General features: G+C 44.7%; 1 protein-coding gene across 1 annotated transcript in view; it reads left to right on the top strand.

The window, feature by feature from the left end:
• The window catches only part of GALNT16 (polypeptide N-acetylgalactosaminyltransferase 16), a 115,240-nt gene that overhangs the window by 48,431 nt on the left and 47,250 nt on the right, over positions 1-19,559 (top strand). The window contains exon 2 of the mRNA XM_030559708.1: positions 17,799-17,974. Coding sequence (XP_030415568.1) covers positions 17,799-17,974 — 176 coding nt within the window. The remainder of the gene's footprint in view (positions 1-17,798; positions 17,975-19,559) is intronic.

Here is a 19,559-nt window from a genome sequence, read left to right as displayed (position 1 = left end):
GCAGCACTGGCAGAGCGCCACCCATGGCTTGCCGCTCCAAGCACGTGCTGGGGCCTGGAGCCACCCCTGCCCCAGCCTGGTGAAAATGAGCAAGTGAGTGAAGGTGGGGGAGAGTGAGTGATGGAGGGAGGGAGATGAAGTGAGCAGGGGCATGACCTTGGAGAAGGGGTGAGGCTTTAGAGCAGGGGGGCGAGGCAAGGTTGTTTGATTTTCTGCAATCCAAAAGTTCGCAATCTGAACTGAAATCCATGGCAAAACTCCCTGATTTCAATGGGAGCAATCCTGTTAGCCTTAGGGTATGTCCACACTGCAGTTGGGGTGTGTACTGCAGCATGTACCCGAGATAAACATACTTTAGCTACCTGGTGTGCCAATAGCTGTGAAACTCACATGCTTCAGTGTGGGTTGTACAAGCCCTCCTGGAACACTCTGTAGTTCTTCAGGCAGCTTGCCCGCACTGAAGTCCGTGCTGCCGTGGTTTTACTGCCATTGCTATGTTAGTTAGCTGGATTGGATATGCCTACATGTGATGCAATTGCACGCCCCTTCCCAACTGCCGTGCAGACATATCTGAAGAGAGACATGAGTTGGCCTGCCCTCCCCCTGCCAGCCATGTGCACACATCTCTGAAAGGTGTGATCCATGTTATGAACTCTTGCTGAGTTACTGTGTGTCTTTCAATATTGAGTGCTTTTTTTAAAGCCTCAGCTGCTGGAGACAAGTAATCAAGGGAATAGCTCAGCTTTACTTTTCTAACATCACAGTTAACCCTCACAATTGCAGAGAAAAACTTCAAAATATGACCCCAGTACACCCTAAAGGAACAGAAAGAAAGCTCCAAACTTATTCATTTAAAATCTCCTCATTTTTTAGCACTTGGGGTTGGCCTAGCCCGTTCACCCCAACTGGTGTTAACTTAACTTTAATGAGGATAATTTAAATACCTATATGGTTAACTATTTCACTGCTGATTACTTTAGCATGAAGTGTTCAGCTGCTCTGGGACAGTAGACAGCACTGGTCTACAATTTTTGAGAAGTCGTCTGCTTCAGAGATAAAATGTGATATTTATTATGTATTTTGATGTGCTGAATTCAAATATGACAATTAAAACAACTGGCTACTGTTTCTAAGATATTTAAGTTTTTACATTTTATGTCTATGTATATTGTGTAGATAGAATTTTAATCATAAATTGTAAACCTATGTCTTTTCATGTGTTTATGGTGCTTTACATGATAATATTTCACCTGTCCTGTTTATGTAACACTTTAAAAATCAGCAAAGAGTTATATAAATAAAATTTATTATGAAACAAAAGGCAAAAAACGATTATGTACATAGTTTAGTCCTATTCAGTGTCTACTTGGCGCTTCTTGGCTTGTCTCTTGTATTCATTAAATGGAGCATCTCTTGTCACTGTCCAGCAATAGTCTGCAAGCATTGATGGGCTCCATTTGCCCTGATAGCCTGCCAGGAGATTCCACTGCTGTAGTCTGGAGCCCAACAGCTCTGCCTTACTCTTGGGTAGTTCCAAATCCCTGACTAGGTCATTCAGTTCATCTTGTGTTATGAGGTATGGTTTAGGAGGAGGATAGGAGAAAATGTGGGTCCCTGTGACATTGATGGTTCAGGACCAGAAGTTTCATCCTCTTCCTCGTCTGACTCAAGTGAGAATGATTCTGGTGCATCAGGAACCGGCAGTCCTTCTCTGTGCGGTACTGGGCGTATAGCTGATGGAATGTTTGGATAATGCATAGTCCACTTTTTCTTCTTTGACGCACCTTTCCCAACTGGAGGCACCATGCAGAAGTAACAATTGCTGGTATGATCTGTTGGCTCTCTCCAAATCATTGGCACTGCAAAAGACATAGATTTCCTTTTCCTGTTCAACCACTGGCGAAGATTTGTTGCACAAGTGTTGCAGCGTATGTGTGGGGCCCACCTCTTGTCCTGATCTCCAATTTTGCAGCCAAAATAAAGGTGATAGGCTTTCTTAACCATAGTGGTTATACTGCACTTTTGTGATGCAAAGGCCACTTCACCACAAACATAGCAGAAGTTTTCTGCACTGTTCACACAAGTAGGAGGCATCTCTGCTCACTTTGGCTAAACAGAAATGTGTCCCTTTGCAAAATCAAACACTGACAAATAAGAGAGCACGACACTGTATGATTTCTAGAGCTGATATAGGGCAATTTGTTCAGCAGAGTGATGTAAGCTTCGTTATGATTGCATCATCCATGACTTCTAGGAATAACATGATGCAATTCACATCATGTATGACGCAATACCAGCTTCAGATTGCATCATTCATTGTTTTGCCTAAAAAGCAAGTACTGTCCAAACCTAGTCATAGATTTATTCATAGATCCAGTCAAAGATGTATTTTAGTCATTTCTGGTTTAAATTGAGATCCCTTCCCTTTGTAACTCACTTATCCTCCGCCATTCCCAAGTCAAGGGTCATATATACTGACCCAATAGCATATCTTGAAAACTAGAGCCAATCAACAATTTTAAGCATCAATTTCATTCTCAGTGACCCAGAATTAGTAAAGTTGGACTACATTTATTTCAGAAGCATTTTGGCTGTAGAGCAGTGTACTTAGCAGAAAAGCAACACAATATATATTTTTTTTTCAATTACTCCCTGGGATTCACAGTCTAGGAGCCCTCACCAGAGAGCTTTCTTGGGCCTGTAGTATGAAGAATGCTTTGGGGCTATTTTATTCTGAATTAAAATAAAATCATAAAATATCTTTAAAACATGAACATATGTTTGGTTTTTTTACTGCACTTCCACTGCAGTCCTAGGACAACGTGATGTGGCTATTAAATTCCAGCTCGTGCATTTGCAGTGCTATAGATATATTACACTCCCTAACTCGGCCTGTTTTATCCATTTGAATTTCTGTGTAAAAAGAAACCAGAGGCTATTAAGCTTTGTCTCCCTTCTTGACTCAAGGCTTATAAAGATGCATGCAAAACCTACTCTGATTCAGTGACTGCGGCCAGGTCTACCCTACAAACTTACATCAGTATAATAATGTTGCTCAGGAGTGTGAAAAATCCACGCCCCTGAGCGACGCAGCTATACCAACATAACCCCCGGTGTAGACAGCGCTATGGCGATGGGTGGGCTTCTCTCGTCAACATAGCTACCACCTCTCACAGGGCACAACTGCACCAGGGCAGTATTTAAATGTAGACCTGCCCAAAGATGTGCTTATTTCCCTCTAGGTGACTGTTTGATTCTCTCTTGCTGTCCCCTGCTACACCATCTCTGGTCAGTCAGTCATTCAGACTGACTTTTACCCTCGTCTGCCAGAAGAACACAAGTTAACCTGAATGATCCTGCAACTTGACAGGTCTGAAGTAGCTTCCACCTTGTCTGTGAACCAATACCTCCAGGGACACCTGTCACTCTAGACAGTCATGATTCAAGCCATTTGAGTTCAAAGGGACTAGATTAGTAAAACAGCATGGGAGATACATACATATGCTGTCTGTGCAAGCAGTGTGGGCAGGGATGTGAACATACATCTTACATGACTGATGCTTTTAATTGTTGGCTGCAGTATTGTAGCTGGGTTGGTCCCAGGATATTAGAGAGACAAGGCGGATGAGGTAATATCTTTTATTGGACCAACTTCTGTGGGTGAGGGATACAAGCTTTCAAGCTTACACAGAGCTCCCATAGGGCTCAAAAGCTTGTCTCACGCACAGAAGTTGGTCCAATAAAAGATATTACCTCACCCATCTTGTCTTTCTGATATTTTTAATAAAGTCCTAGCCCTCGTTCATGTGAGTTGCCTTATTGACTTCAGTAGTCCTCATTCAGGTGGCAATAGTGGATCAAATCCTACCACCCTTATTTAGCTCCTTACTCAGGCAAAATTCTGGCTTGGATGAGATTGCAGGATTTTGTCCACGATATACATTTTGAAATAGGGGCACCCAAGTCTGGGTTGAGCAGCTCAAGTCCAGCATATGGGCGCTTAATGGCCATTTGAGTGTCAAACATTTGGAAAACCTCTCCCCTACTTACAAATGCATTTTAAAAGAACCCACCATGTCTGGAAAAACCATGTGGATGTCTCACATTTAAAAATGACATGCACGTTCTGTGTGTATATGTAAAACATACAAGATTGATAGATTATCCCAGAAATAACTTCCCTTTCTATGTGGCCTTTTGTTCCCAGAACCCAACACCACTTTACAGATTTTATATATAAAATACAGATAAACATTAAATAAAACATCTCTAGACCATAAAACACATTAGTACTTCACAGGTTCTGGCCGTGTAGTTAGACTTTGATAAAGGGCTTGCCATGTGATGCTTAACAGATGTCTGAACTCAGACAGTTCTCTGGCTAAAACCTTCATCTTTGAAGCTTCTACTCAGCTTGTTCCCACTGGGATCTCATTTTGATGGTGCTGGCAGGGATCTTGCTGAGAGTTTTGTTCTGTGTCCAGTGTGGATGTTCTAATCCCTTAGTTAGTCCATGTGTGCACTTTCACCTCAGTCTTGCCTCACTGTGGCCAGATGTCATCAAGGAATATACAGTCTGGAGAGGTGTCCTCAGAAACAGGAGTGACGTCAGACAAAAACAAAAGACAAACCATGACACATGCTTCCTTTTCATGCTGTTACTCAGCATTTTTTAAAAATCACCTCCGCTCTGTTGTTCAATGTCTTTCCATGTTTCTATTTTTTTCCACTAGATAGTTTAAAAAAAATCCTTTAAACTATAAGAAATGAACAGAAATGGCAACCTTTGTATAGGAGCAAGAATTTTCCAAAACCAAAAGTGCCCATCCCCATCAGTAAGATCAAAATCAAATATGTGTGAACCATATTTGTGTGTGCATATATATGAAATACACATGCACTTTTTACATAATTAAATTAAAAACTCAAACACTGAACCATGTACAACATGTCTCATAAGATGTTAATGTGTGCATTGAAGATAGGTGCAAAGACTGAAACAGATCTTGGGCAGTCACTTAACTTCACCTAGGTCCTGAACCTGTAAGGTTCTGTGCACTCTCATTTCCCACAGAAGACATTTGTAGGTGAAGGCACTAAACTATCTTGCAAGTTCTAGCCCTTACTCATCACCCAGGCCGAGGTGGTGATTAAGCAGCTAATGACATAAGATAACAATGGTTAATAATGTTGTTTTTAAATAGGTGAGGAACAGAGAGATGCACTTCCGTTGTATTTTTCATCTCCTAAATTGTTTTGAGGTTAAAGAGTCTGTATCATTGAGCAATAAAGCATGGCATAGACAATACAGTGTGTCTACTGCATGTAAGACTCCCTTCTGATCTTATAGAACTTCAGCTGGTATAACTTACAAACCGAGGAGCTAGAAGAGCAAGGTTGTAACAGGAAAATCAGATAACGTGAGGATGGAAGAGAGCCAGCCCTGCTTTATTTTCTTCTGACTCTTCCGAGTACAAGCCAAACCATTCTTAAAAGGTGACTTGATCATGGTCTGTAAGTGTCTAGATGGGGAAAAGTTTTCTGATAGTTGAGGACACTTTAATCAAGCAAAGATATAACAAAATCCTGTAGCTGGGAGCTGAAGCTAGACAAATTCAAACTGGAGATAACAAATTTTTAAGAGTGAACATAATTAACCAGTGGAACAACTTTCCTAGGGACATGGTTGATTCTCCATCACTTGAAGTCTTTAAATCAAGACTGGATGTTTTACTAAAAGATAACTTCTAGTTGAACTAGGACATATGGGCTGCTTGCAGGAATCATTGGCTGATGAAATTCTATGGTCTGTGGGAAATCAGACTGGATAATCATGACAGTCCCTTCTGTCCTTAAAAATCTGTGAAACTTGTGACTCCCTTGCACCCGCCTGTCAGCATAGACTGCCACACATATCACCTCTCAATTTGGTCCTTTAGTTTTAGTCCTGTACATGAGGCCTTGGAATTAAGGTTGAATATTAACTGCATTTCCTGGTTTTGAGTACATGCTTTCTCTTGACTTGAATGCTGTATTGACCTTAGGGGTGAGATCCTGGCTCCATTGAAGTCAAGGGGAGTTCTGTCACTGATTATAGTGGAGCCAAGATTTTACTCTAGATTTGTGTGTGTGCAATTTTCTTGACTTGTTTTTCTTTTCTATATAAAAATTAATGTAAAATGTTACTGTCACACTGTCTCAACTGGCTCTCAGCCGTGAGTGCCACCCTCAGGGCAGACTGTCAAAAAAGCAGAGCTGAGACCCCAAACTGATTGTGTGTTCTGTAATTAGATTTAACCAACCGAGTAGCAAGTGTGAACTCCTAAAGCACTATAACAGTCTTACCATGGAGTCACAGACAATCCCTTTGGGCTCTCCAGTCTGTCTTGCCACCCAGGCAAGCTGGAATCAGTGATAGGTGGTTGATTTACACCAAAAAACACAATAATATTCAGGGCACTCCCAACCCCAAGGACCAGGTCTTTACCCCAGGTCAATTTGCACCTTAGACCTTACTGCAAAGACAATGTGTGTAGCCAATCCTATAGTAAACTACCTAAAGATTTATTAACTAAGAAAAGATATGAGAGAGTTATTACAAGGTTCAGGCAGGAAAGCATATATATGCAAATGAGTTACAGTCGGTGGTTCCAAAAGGTGACAGAGTTGTAGTAATCTGTAAACTGTGAAGGTGTTTTAGGGCTGAAAGACAGATTGACCCTAGGGATCTCTGCTTCTGTTTCATAGCTTCAGCCTTGGGAGAGTCCAAGCAGCAAAAGAGGTGAAACATTTTCTTATCGGCTATTTTTCTTTCCTTCTTCCAGAATTCAAGCTGATGGCATGAGCCCCTTTGCATGCATCCTCTTTATGAATGTGAGGAGGCAATTTAAAAAGTCTTCATGTTGCGATGTCCCACAATGGACCATTTAGTTTTGATGGACCTTCTTGATGGCAGGAGATATTCTTCCTGACTGGATGCACAGCTTCAGAGCAAATATTTTTTACAGTTACAAAGCAAAACTTAAATATGACCTTATAGCATGTGAGAAAGATATAAATGAGATTAATGCATGCAGCAGCCTACACGTATTTCTTAACATCTAAACGCATTGTTGTAAGTCCAGTACACATCGTAACCATACTAAGACACAGGTGAAACAGACTGGTTTTCAGTAATGAATTTGTCAGTGCTCAGTGGAGGCCTAAAGCCTTGACAAAAGCTGGCATCTGGTCTGCCGGCCGCACCCCTCTGGCACCAGTTAAAGCTACTTGAAGGGTGGCCAAAGGGCCATTGCAGCCATGCCTGTGCCACGTCCCACATTTTTCTGTGCCACATCTTCTACAAAAAGAACAGGAGTACTTGTGGCATCTTAGAGACTAACAAATTTATTTGAGCATAAGCTTTTGTGGGCTACAGCTCATGCTGAAATAAATTTGTTAGTCTCTAAGGTGCCACAAGTACTCCTGTTCTTTTTGAGTATACAGACTCACATGGCTGCTACTCTGAAACCTATTCTCTACAAAGTGGGCTGGGATGGGAGAGGGGGGTGCAGATGTCAGTCTGACATTCTGTGCCCCAGCAGAATCCTCCCAGGGCCAGCTCTGCCTGGTTTAGCCCTGCTTTGCTGTATTCTATGTGCAAGGGTGCAAGCAGATGTGTGCACATGCGCCAAAAAGAGAAATGGAAAAGCATAACCCCTCCCCACAATGTGGTATGCTGGCAGTTTGCAAAAATTGAATGCAAGTTTAAACAGCTAGCACTCTTCACAAGCATTCTCGGCTCTCATTCCAGCTGTACCATGCAGATAATCATTTACAAGAAACTGCTAGCAGGGGGCCTGTAGATTAGTTGAACAGCTGGCTGTCCTCTTGACCATAGCAACATCCGTCTAAATGAGGTTGGCAGGTTCTCTAGTCTGAGGTAATTTATTAAATCAAGTAGTTTGTCGGGGTTGCAGAGTTGGGGGATGTTTGGAACGATTATTTTTTCTGGTTTTGTTTGTGTGTATGTGTTCATTTGTAGGGGAAGGATGTAAGGTAGGCCTGTCCCTTTTTTCCTAGCAAAGCGTGTTTATTGGGGCAGACACACAGCGAATCTATTTCATGTTCTCTGGTCCAGCAGACCTGCTGCAAGCATGACAATGAGCTTGGGAAGAAAAAAAAAGCTTTCATTTGTTAGCGTAGACAAATGTAGGGTTGCCAACTGTCTATTTTCAGAAAACCGAACATCCTTGTTCCGCCACCTGCCCCGCCCCTTCTCTGAGGCTCCACCCCATCCCTTCCCCAAGGCTCCGCCCCCACTCTATGCCTCCCCCATCCCTCCCTCGCTCTCCTCCCCCCTTTCTCATGCGCTCATTTTTGCTGGGCTGGGGCAGGCAGTTGAGGTGTGAGGGGGGAGTGAGGGCTCCAACTGGGGGTGCAGGCTCTGGGATGAGACCAGAGATGAGGGGCTGGGAGTGTGGGCTCCAGAGTGGAGCCAGAAATGAGGGATTCAGAGTGCAGGAGGGGGCTCTGAGCTGGGGCAGGGGGTGGGTTTGTGGGAGGGGGTATGGTCTCTATAAGCTGGGGGTACAAGCTCTGGGGTGGGGCCAGGGGTGTGGAGTTTGGGGTGCAGGAGGAGGCTCTGGGCTGAGGGGTTCAGAGTGCAGGAGGAGGCTCAGGGCTGGGGTAAGGGGTTGAGGTATGGAAGGGGGTGCAGGGTATGAGCTCCAGGAGGGAGTTTGGGTGCAGGACGGAGCTTAGGGCAGGGGCTTGGGGCAGGGTTTGGGATCCAGGCAGCGCTTACCTCAGGCAGCTCCCAGAAAGCTGCCGGCATTTCTCTCTGTCTCCTAGGCTCAGGGGTGGTCAGGCAGCTCTGCATGCTGCCCCCACTTGCAGGCGCTGCCCCCGCTTGCGGGCGCTGCCCCTACAGCTCCCATTGGCCAGGAACCTCCATCAGTGGAAGCTGCGGAGCCGGAGCTGGGGTGGGGAGCAGTGCTCAGAGCCCCCATTGTCACCCCTACGCCTAGGAGCCAGAGCAAGATGCTGGCAGCTTTCTGGGAGCTGCACAAAACCGGGCAGGCACTGTCTGTCCTGCTGCAGGCGGCCAACCAGACTTTTTATGGCCCGGTCAGTGGTGCTGACCGGAGCCGCTAGGGTCCCTTTTCTACCAAGCGTTTTGGTTGAAAACTGGACACCTGGCAACCCTAGACAAATGCCTACCAGGAGGATGGCTAAGAATTCCAAAGGATGTATCCTGTCAGAAGTGTCCACTAGAATCTGGTTGGAACTGAAGTGTTCGGGGCATGGGGGGAGCAGGGTGTTGGTGGTGGGGAGACAAAGCAGCCAGGTGGTAATTAGAATGTTGTACACTTAAAGTCTGAAATCTTATCAACTACCAGGACTAGACTATCTATACACTGTTAAAAAACTGGGGTTGTGCTTGGCACTATTTTCTAACTCTCTATCTGCGATGGTTCATAAGATAATTGTACCTTAAAATGGCCAATGGTCTCTTAAACCGTATTTTTGCTTGGTCCGTTTTCCATAGAAGATAGGATGCTTTTAGCAACCTTAACAGCCTGCACCATCCACCCACTGCTCTTCCAGTACTGGCTGGAACCAGGAAGGGGAAAGTCCATGTAAACATGAGAAATGATGAAGCGGGAAGGGAATATTATGCACATCTTTCTAATCTCAAAGTTCAGTATTTGAATTCATTTGAAGGTTTGGGTCAGATCTGACTTTATCCAAATTACTTTGCTAATCCCTAGTTTAGACACTCAGATTTCAGGTACCTGGTGATCTGTACTGCTATTCTCTTGCATATTTCCTTTGTCACGGAGAATGTTGTACCCATCAGTCAGAAGGAGCTGCTCCCCTTCTAGTACCATGTATCCCATTAATAGTTCCAGACTTGTGGCCATGGTTACAGGTCTTTTGGATGGAGACAGACCTTTAGGATATTTCACAAGTGTTGGCTGCACTGTCAGTTTGCTAACAAACTTATTTGTACACAAGTACACATATTTCACCCTTTAAACATCAATATAAATGCACCCAACGCCAATATGTGCTTTTACTGACGTTTTCCTTGATCAACAAATAGAAATTTCTGGTTGTTTGAATTCACAGGTCTCATCAACCAGCTTTACAGGAAGTAGTTAGACTGTCATGTAGAGAAGAACGGGGCCTCAAAAAATTATAAACAGAAAGTACCCAAGGCATGCACCCAGCCTCCCAGGAACAACAAAATAGCAGGGTCTGGCCTGTTGTCCTTAATCTTTGTGGATCCATGACTAAAACAGAACAAAATTTGAGGGCAGTTGCAGGCCCCTTTTTTGGGCCTCAGTGAGCTCTAGCAAACTATCTAATTAATACTCACATTGTGGCATGCTGGATTGGGTTATCCCTAAACCATCCCTGTCTACAGTGGAGCTGGGAGTATAAATTCTAGCTTGAGGTGACATACCTGTGCTAGCTCTTATTGAATGAACATGCTACAAACAGAAGAGGGAGGGACTAGATGCCATGAGTGCAGTCCCCTCAGAGATCATAGGTACGTACTCAGCATGGTTAGCCCCTCTCATTGCTTGCATCACCACAGCTACAATCCTGCTTTTAGCACGCTAACTCATATGTCTCCTCAAGTTGAGATTTACATCTTCTAGCTCTAGTGTCTTTCTGACATACTTAGGAAGCCTTGTCACATGAATCCATGCAGGTACTGCCTCCGAGCCTATGTGTCTTTTGAATTCACAACGATACCTGTGGTGATATGTGCTGTGGTAAAACATCTGCATTCCAGGGACGCTGTTCAGTAAATCAGTTTCTCTTTGTTTTAGCTGCATTTTGGATCATGTTTTATTCCCTTTGCTGTGCCTGTCTATTGCACTTTGGTCACAGAGTATTCAGGTTTATGAAAATCCTGCTGTCTTGGACAGTCTCATTAAGTAAGCCAGTGCTCTGGGCAGGGCCGGCTTTAGAGCTATTCTACCAATTCCCCCAAATTGGGCCCTAAGAGGGCCCCACACCTGGTGAGAATCCCTTCCCTGGCTAGAGGTGCCTTTTTTAATTTTTACTCACCTGGCAGCGCTTCGGGTCTTCAGCGGCACTTCAGTGGTGGGTCCTTCAGTGCCTGGAGTGAGTGAAGGACCCGCTGCCGAAGTGCCGCCAAAGACTCAGAGCACCGCCCGGTGAGTACAAGCCCCATGTGTTTTTTTATGTTTTTTTTTTAAGTCATCCCTGCCAGAGCCCTGTCGAAACTGTTCAAATTGGGCCCCGCACTGCCTAAAGCCAGCCCTGGCTCTGGGTGTGTTTTGGTAGGGTTTCCCAAGAGCAACGTTTCAGGATATAGTACATAGTAACACAGCCTCAGTTCTGAGGAAGCTTCAGTTTTCAGAGATCAGGAGAACTAGGTAAAATAAGAACCAACCAGAACCTTTACCCAGTGCTGAAATCCAACCCAAACCCTTAATGAGGGTCTGAAAAGATCAGAGAACCCTTTTTGACAAAAATTAAATGTTATAGTTTCACCTGCCTCTACGCTTCATGGACAAAAAGAACAGGAGTACTTGTGGCACCTTAGAGACTAATAAATTTGAGTATAAGCTCCATCAACTTCATGGACAGAATCAGAAGTGATGACACTGCAAGGGGTGACTGGTCAGGACTCAGATATGTTGGCAAAGCTGTAATGGATGGTTCAGGACTGGAATAGCAGTAGGTACTGATAGCAGAACTTTTGGTAAAGAGGTTGTGGTAAGTATGTAGAGCACATGCCTGATTATTCCTGTCTCGAGCACTGTAACAGGGACAATAGTGGAAAAAAAAAGTTTATTCCTTCCTGACACCTTGTTTGCAGTCTTATCAAATGCCAAGGGCTGTGTTGGCAATGGGTGCTAAGTTTCCCTCCCTGCTCTGGAAGTGACTCTCTTAGGAGAGGATGTTGGTGTAGGAAGCGGGCTGGAATGGGGAGTCTTGCAATGCTGTTGCCCATGTTGTAATAAATGAGATTTCAAGGTCCAGTCCTGCTTCCAATGGAAGGTTTGCCATTGACTTCAGCAGCTGGAGGCTTAGGACTTTTTAGGTATGTCTACACCAGGGGTAGGCAACCCATGGCACATGTGCCAAAGGCGGCACACAAGCTGATTTTCAGTGGCACTCACACTGTCTGGGTCCTGGCCACCGGTCTGGGGGCCTCTGCTTTTTAATTAAATTTTAAATGAAGCTTCTTAAACAGTTTAAAAACCATATTTACTTTACTCATCTGACAAAGTGGCTATTCATCCACGAAAACTCATGCTCCAATACGTCTGTTAGTTTATAAGGTGCCACAAGGCTCTTTGTTGCTTTTTACAGATCCAGACTAACACAGCTACCCCTCTGATACTTGACAACAATCGTTTAGTTGTATATTATAGACTTAGAGAAAGAGACCTTCTAAAAACGTTAAAATGTATTACTGGCATGCGAAACCTTAAATTAGAATGAATAAATGAAGACTCGGCACAGCATTTCTGAAAGGTTGCCGACCCTTGGTCTACACTGTACACTAAGCCCGGGCTCAGACTCAGGTTCGAGCCCAAGCCTCCCTTCCAACCACACAGAAATTAGTCTGACTCAGGCCCGTGGACCCTGGCAGGGGGCTGGGTCAGATCCCATGTTTGTGACATGAGTCAGAGTCCAGGCCCTCTGCAGTGTGAAAGCAGCTCAAGTCCATGTTGTCAGACTTGAGCATGGAGAGTCCACCAACACTATCCCACAGTATGGACAGAATGCATAACATGGAAGTGTTTATGGAATTATCATGATACACAATACCTACATATGTATAAGAAATACCACACACACAACCACCTCAGATACCATTTCATTCCCCCTCATGGATGGGACCATGCATACCCATTATGTAGGCACACAAAACATCCCTGATTTCCATTGCATGCCAGGAATTCAGGACTGGCACCAGCCTTGACCGGCACACTGTCTGGGTGTATGTACCAGTTCAGGAATCTAGCAGTGTCCTGAATCCACTCCTTCTCCTCCTGAGTCCCCCTTCTCCTCACAAGCAGTGTGTAGGGTGCAGCAAGCCACAATAATGCAGACTGTGTGACACTGGCATCCATACGGTTTGGCAGGCAGTGCCAACAGGATTTAATCTGCCAAATGCACATTCCACCATCATCCTACAACTACTGAGTGTGTAGCTGAACCTTCTTTTGCCAGGTCTTCTGAACTCAGGATATGGTTTCATAACGGTGGGGATAGTGACTCCATTAATAACCATGTCATTTGGTGGGAATAATATCCCAGCTTCTCCATGAAGGTAAAGTGCCCATTTCTGGAACACCCTGGCATCACACACCCTGCCAGTGCATCCAACGTGAGGGTCCATGAATCTGCCCCTGTGGTCAACCAGGGCCTGCATAATGATGGAGTAGCACCCTTTGTGGTTTATGTGCTCCTTGTAGTGGGCAGACCATGGGCCCATGAGTCCCATCGGTGGCACCAGTGCAGTTTGGAAAGCCCCAGTCTCAAAAAGCCAGCAATTATTTCAGGAATGTTTGTAATGCTTGCCCCCTTTTGGTAAATCTCAGTCCCCTGACCACCTCACAAACTTCTGCCAACAACAGACCCGCAACTGATTTGCCAGCTCCAAACGTGTTAGCCACATACCTGTAGCCATCTGGGGCAACCAGCTTCCAGGTGGCTCTCAGTGACCTGCTTCTGGATGGGCATAGCTGCCTCATGTGGGTTTCCTGACATGGGAGGGTAGTGACAAGCTCATCACAAACCTCCAGGAACATCCGCTTCTTCATGTGAAAATTCTGACCATGCTATTGGTCATCCCAGGGCTGCATGATGATGTGATCCCCCCAGTCTGTGCTGGTGGCCCTGCTCTAGAAGTGCTGGTTGACAGAGGGGGAATCTGCAGCTAAGGCAACAACACGCATGAGCAGCAGCACCACCTGGTTCACAGCCGGCATTTCAGTATTCCCCTCCAGAGGTGTCTCTGGCAGTTAAAAAACTGCTGCCAAAATGCTTACCAGCATGTTGGATATGCTCCGCCTTTGTCCTGAAGTAGGACGGAGAGCATGAGGTTGAGCTGTTCTTCCAGCAGGGCAGGATCCATGTTGGCTCTGGCTGCAGGGAGTGTGTGACACAAAATGGCTCAGCTGGATGTGATTGTGGTCAAACACCACCCAAAACTCTTCCAACCAGCTCCCGCGGGCAAGTTCTCTGATGACTCACTGGGGAAGGTTTGCAGCAGAGGGCCTTAGGAACCTTGGGATAAGATAGTAAATGCCCACAGAAACTGGAGTTCTGATTCAGGTCTGCGGAATGCAGTATGGGCATGTCAGCATGGTTGTGAGGCCTGAGTTTCTACTGCAGTGCGGATGCTCTAGCGCAGGCTTGAAAACACAAGTTCACAAACCCGGGCCCTGCAGACTCGAACTGTGTGTGCAGTGCAGACATACTCTCAATCTCCAGAGCTGACAGTTATTAGCACTAAAGTGACTTTAAAATGTTTATAATAAAAACAGAGTGGGCAGAGAGCATGTCTGTTTCAAAGCCAAGATAAGATCTGGGAAGGGGACACCTGAACCTTCCTCTTCGCACACCCTCTCTATGTGATAATGAGTGGATGAACGTCAATAGGTATGATGTGAAGGGCATCTAAAACAATGTAAAATATTATGTAAACAATATTGGAACCTCAGGGTTTTGGTTCAGTGTTCATTTGAAGTTCTGGGTGAAGGATGAAGTCAGATTTCATTATATTTCAATAGGTTTTCCTGGCCTTACTAATTTATGATCTGCTTCTGCTCCTACTGAAGTTAGTGAGAGATGAGAACACCTATTTATTTTCCTAGAAGTTTTAGTTGTGCAAAGAATACATAATCAGGCTCTTAATGGTACAAAGGGGATAAAAAGATACTGACTGAGGATGAAAAACTAGAAACAATTTTGGCTAAAAAACATACCAAATGTTTTTATTTTTTACAACAGATTTAAAAAGTAGTAATATGAGACTCATAATCTCTAGATGACTTACTTGTAGCCATTTATCCTTAAATTAAATGGCTCTGAAAGGGTTGTTACCACTGCCAGAACCATGTGCAATGTTCATGCATCTATAATGCTAGAGAATGAAAGCAGCTGTTACTCTCCCAGAGCTTGGAAGTGCAAAACTAACTATTGGAGGGACATTGAGTGATTGCGGAACATTTGAAGAGACATGCTTAAATGGCTTGTGCCTAGAATTTAAGCTGTGTTTTTGGGGAGTATGTCCGTTTTACCAAACCTAAAAGGAATGGAAATTTACAAAGAAAAAAGTTTCAGAGTTTGTTTTGACTAGTGAAAATTTCCCCTCCAGTGTTTGAAATTCAAGAGCATGAGGTTGTTTGAGAACTAGGAAGTGAAACTGACAGTATACATCTCTAATATTTTTTTGAATTACACTACGCTCTTGGAATCAACTATATCTTTTGGCAATGAGTTCCACCAGTTAACTATGAATTGTATCAAAAAAGTATTTCCTTTTATTGATGTTTTGTTGCCTTTCAATTTTATCGAACATCCTCTTGCGCTTGTAATATGAGACAGATTAATCTGAGCACCTGACTGATGATCACTATAGCATTCATTGTTTTCTGGACCTTTATTATGTCCCCTCTTCTATTCATCTCCTTTCCAAACTAAGCAATCTTAATCTTTTTAACTTCTCCTCAACCCTGTAATATTTTTTGTCGTCCACCGCTGAAAGTTTTCTATTGCTGCTAATACTTTTGGAGATTGGTTTGACTTGCACTCTCACCATGAAAAATGTATTTATATAATGGCATTGTGGTAGTTTCAGTATTCTCTGTCTATTTCTTCATGTATTCCAATATGTTGCTTGCTGTTTTCCCTCCTCTGCACATCAAGTGCAGGGTTTCCTTGATCTGTCCACAGGGATGTTCAGGTACTTACTCTGAGTGGTTACAGTGAATTTAGAATCCATTAGTGTGCATGAGTAATTCAGTTCCTTCCAGGGTTTATTACCGTGTACTTGTCCACACTGAATTTCATTTGCCTTCATGTTGCCCAATTATCTAGCTCTTTTAGGTCTCTCTGAAATCTTGAGGTTGCTTTCTTTTGGAAATAGCAGGAAATTTGGCACCCTAAATCTTCAGAATCCTTCAGGATCTGCAGAGGCTTTAGGTTCTCTGTGTTGCTTCCCATCCCACCTGTATGACTCCTGCAATAGCTGTGCTACTAGGGACTACTCCATGGGCTGTTGCCCTCAGGCGCCCTGTAAAGGGGAGTCCCATTGCAGAAGCAGAAACCTGATCAAGACTAACATTGAGGAAATCAGAATTAATGTGCACAGGGGATCCCAGTATCCCTGGATCACCCACCTCTGTGGGGTTAGGAGAAGGTGGGAATGATGCCATAGAATCCACCTTTCTGTGTTTTCCCACAGAGCTGGGATCCTACAGATTTCTGTCACTACTTTGCACAGAAGTAGAGAAAACTATTTGGCCATTATATCCAGCTGGGCATGGCATGGCTTGTGCTATCAGACTCTGCTGCTGCATATAATTTGTTCTGGTTTTTAAATTCTTAATGTTGCACAGACACCAATAGTCCCTTTGTGTTTTTAAGCAAATGGTTTACCACTGTTTTTCCTCTTCAACCGAAACCTCTTTTTGCTCCAGTTTTTTTCAGTGGGGGCTGAAGCTATGTCCTTGTCTTGCTCCACTCCCAGTGTCTGTATTGATAGTTGTCAAATGTCAGCATTATGCTGTGTTGGACATGTAATTGTGTAATCTACATTCTTGGGAAAGCAAGCTAATACCTAAGATTGCTACATAGCCATAGGTGATGAAATCTGTACCTGTTCGATGAACAGAGAATGGAATTCAGGTTCCAGGACTGTCATGCTTGCACCTGAAACCCAGCATTAAATTCACTGTGGGAGCCATTATTGACAACTGGCTCATCAATGGCTTTTCTCAACCACTTGAACAAATATTTTTCTTCCATATCAGCTGGAACCTGCTGGCAAAACCACATCTCCTGTGAGCTGGGAGAGCGTTCAGGCAGATGAAGTCTAGCCCACTCTGTGTAATAGGTGCTAAACATGATTTGGCTTTGTCTATACTGGCAGCCAAACTATTTTCAATCCAAGTGGTAATTGGGATGTGTCGCTGACATGTCAATGCTGAGTCATAGTGTTGACAGGACTTCTGTTCGGGTTCTTACACAGCCCTCATCACCATTGTATCTGCGCATCTTCCAGAGTGCACTAGGGGTATGTGCACTTGGAGATGAGTCTCAGCTCGAGGAGACATATTTGTGGGAGCTCTGATCTAGCCAGTATGCTGAAAATGAATTGTAGCTGCCGCAGTATGACTGGCGGGAGGGGTTAGCTGCCCCGAGTACGTACGCATCTGAAATGCTAGGCACATACTCAGGGCAGTTAGCCGAGGCTGACCAGACAGCAAGTGTGAAAAATTGGGACGGGGGTGGAGGGTAATAGGAGCCTATATAAGAAAAAGCCCCAAATATCGGGACTATCCCTATAAAATCAGGACATCTGGTCACTGTATGTTAGCTTCTCCAGCCAGTTGGGCTACGCTCTGCTTTTTTGCATGCTAGCTGGATGAGAGCGCAGGTCTGTCTCCTCACGCTGGGAATCGCACCGCCAGCTCCAAGTATAGGGAAGCCCACAGTTATGTGGCTGTGTATGCCATTGTGTGTCACGCTGAATTTACTTCTGACAAGTTAGTACGCCCCTCTCCCATCTGCACTGACACATGTGTCTGTTCTAGGTGACTAGAGTCCCCCAAGCAGAGAAGAGCAGCCTGAGGGGTTTGGATGAAAAGGCTTACTTGTCCTCCAAGCTGCTGAAGGCCGGAGAAGACCCATACCGACAACATGCTTTTAACCAGATGGAGAGTGACAAACTCAGCAGTGACCGGCCCATTCGGGACACAAGGCATTACAGGTATCACACTACTCTTGTTCAAAGCCAGGGCCACCTTCTTGTGCTGAGGCCCTTCGGTTCCCGTTACCCCGACATCCCTGTGTTGTCATGCCCCCTGTTAGTGAAGAACAGTTTGTGTGCATCGGCAGGGTCTCCCTTTCACCCACCTTTCTGTCTCTTCAGCAGGATATTGGGGGTCTTGAATGAAAACACACAGACCCCTGCTGTTCCATTGCTGCACCACCCCCCATTGCCATGCTGTGCCAATAGCCTTAACCCAGACCTCCAGCTCCATCTTGTTATTTCAGGCCTGCATAGCCCTGTCATTGCAACTCGAACCGCCCAACCTGCACCTGTCCTTCTTGACTCCTCCCACAGATTTCCCAGTGAACCTCCATCCGGACCTGCAACACACTCTTAGTCCAGACCTGCCCTTCTTCCCGAACACACCTCGCCTCTCATGCCCTCACCCTCTCTGGCCTGCAGTGTTTTGGAGCAGTGAGAGCCAGTCTTTCCACACTGTGTGGTGGGTTTGGAATGTGTGCAGATGGGTTTCAATGAGACCAACACATTTATTTACTATTCACACCAGACATTTTTCATACATTTTGCAAAACACCCACACTCCTGGCTTTATTTCACGGTGGGGAACTTCATTCTGCTGACTAACATTCTCCTTAAGCCATTAATATCTTCACTGTCTTAAACTGGTATAATGATCTTCCATTTCTGTAGTACCTTTCACCAGAACGTGTAACACAGGGCTTTGATGATTGTGTGTTTGATGATGGCAGGTGTGGTACCAGGGCCTGAATAGAAACAGATCCACTCTACTCACTTCTGAAATGAACCTTTGGGGTGGAAAGCAGATGCTGCCTGACACTGTACAGCAACACTACTCAACAGATTAGGGTGAGAAGGGAAACTGCATAGGGAATGTACGGAGCAAGGGAGTAATTACCTAAACTGGAATCAGTACTCCAGGGTTAACAGCCACAGTCTTACCCTTGGCGCTGTTGGACCTTTTGTGACTGCAGATGGTCAGGATCTTGGCTACATACCTCCTCTGAAAGATGGCTCCTCCAGTAGCACAGAGTTACGCTCCAAGCACCGTGCTAGGGATTGGTTCATTAATGACACAAAGGCAACAGTGCCACATATGGAATTAACAACACACCACTTCCTGCTCTGTTCTCTGTTAATCAGCTTTTGTGCTCTGTCATAGAAATGGGTGCAGTTCACTGGTGAATTATTGTTTGTTTATTTTGATTGCTGTAGCATCCAACACATAGTAAGTGGTTCTAAAACAGAGGAAAACAGTCTCTGGGTTTAATAGCAAACAGTCTAAGGAAGAGAATACACAGTGATTCCTGTAAACCTAAGGCCAGATCCAAGGCCCCTTCTTCATTCACTTTGTGCTGCTGTCACAGAGGGCAGCTGGGGATTCCTCTTGCAGAGGGGAATCCCTGGGGCTAGGTCCACACTGCAGGTGGGAGCTGTGATTCCCAGCATAGGTGCTGCAGCTCAGCTTGAACTATCACCTAAATATAGCGGGGTGTATATTGCAGCACTAGTGGCAGCTCGGGCTAGCCATCCTACCAGCCCC

Source organism: Gopherus evgoodei, chromosome 4 (assembly GCF_007399415.2).
Source record: "Gopherus evgoodei ecotype Sinaloan lineage chromosome 4, rGopEvg1_v1.p, whole genome shotgun sequence".
Lineage (NCBI taxonomy): Eukaryota > Metazoa > Chordata > Testudines > Testudinidae > Gopherus > Gopherus evgoodei.
This window is presented reverse-complemented; position numbering and strand designations above follow the sequence as displayed.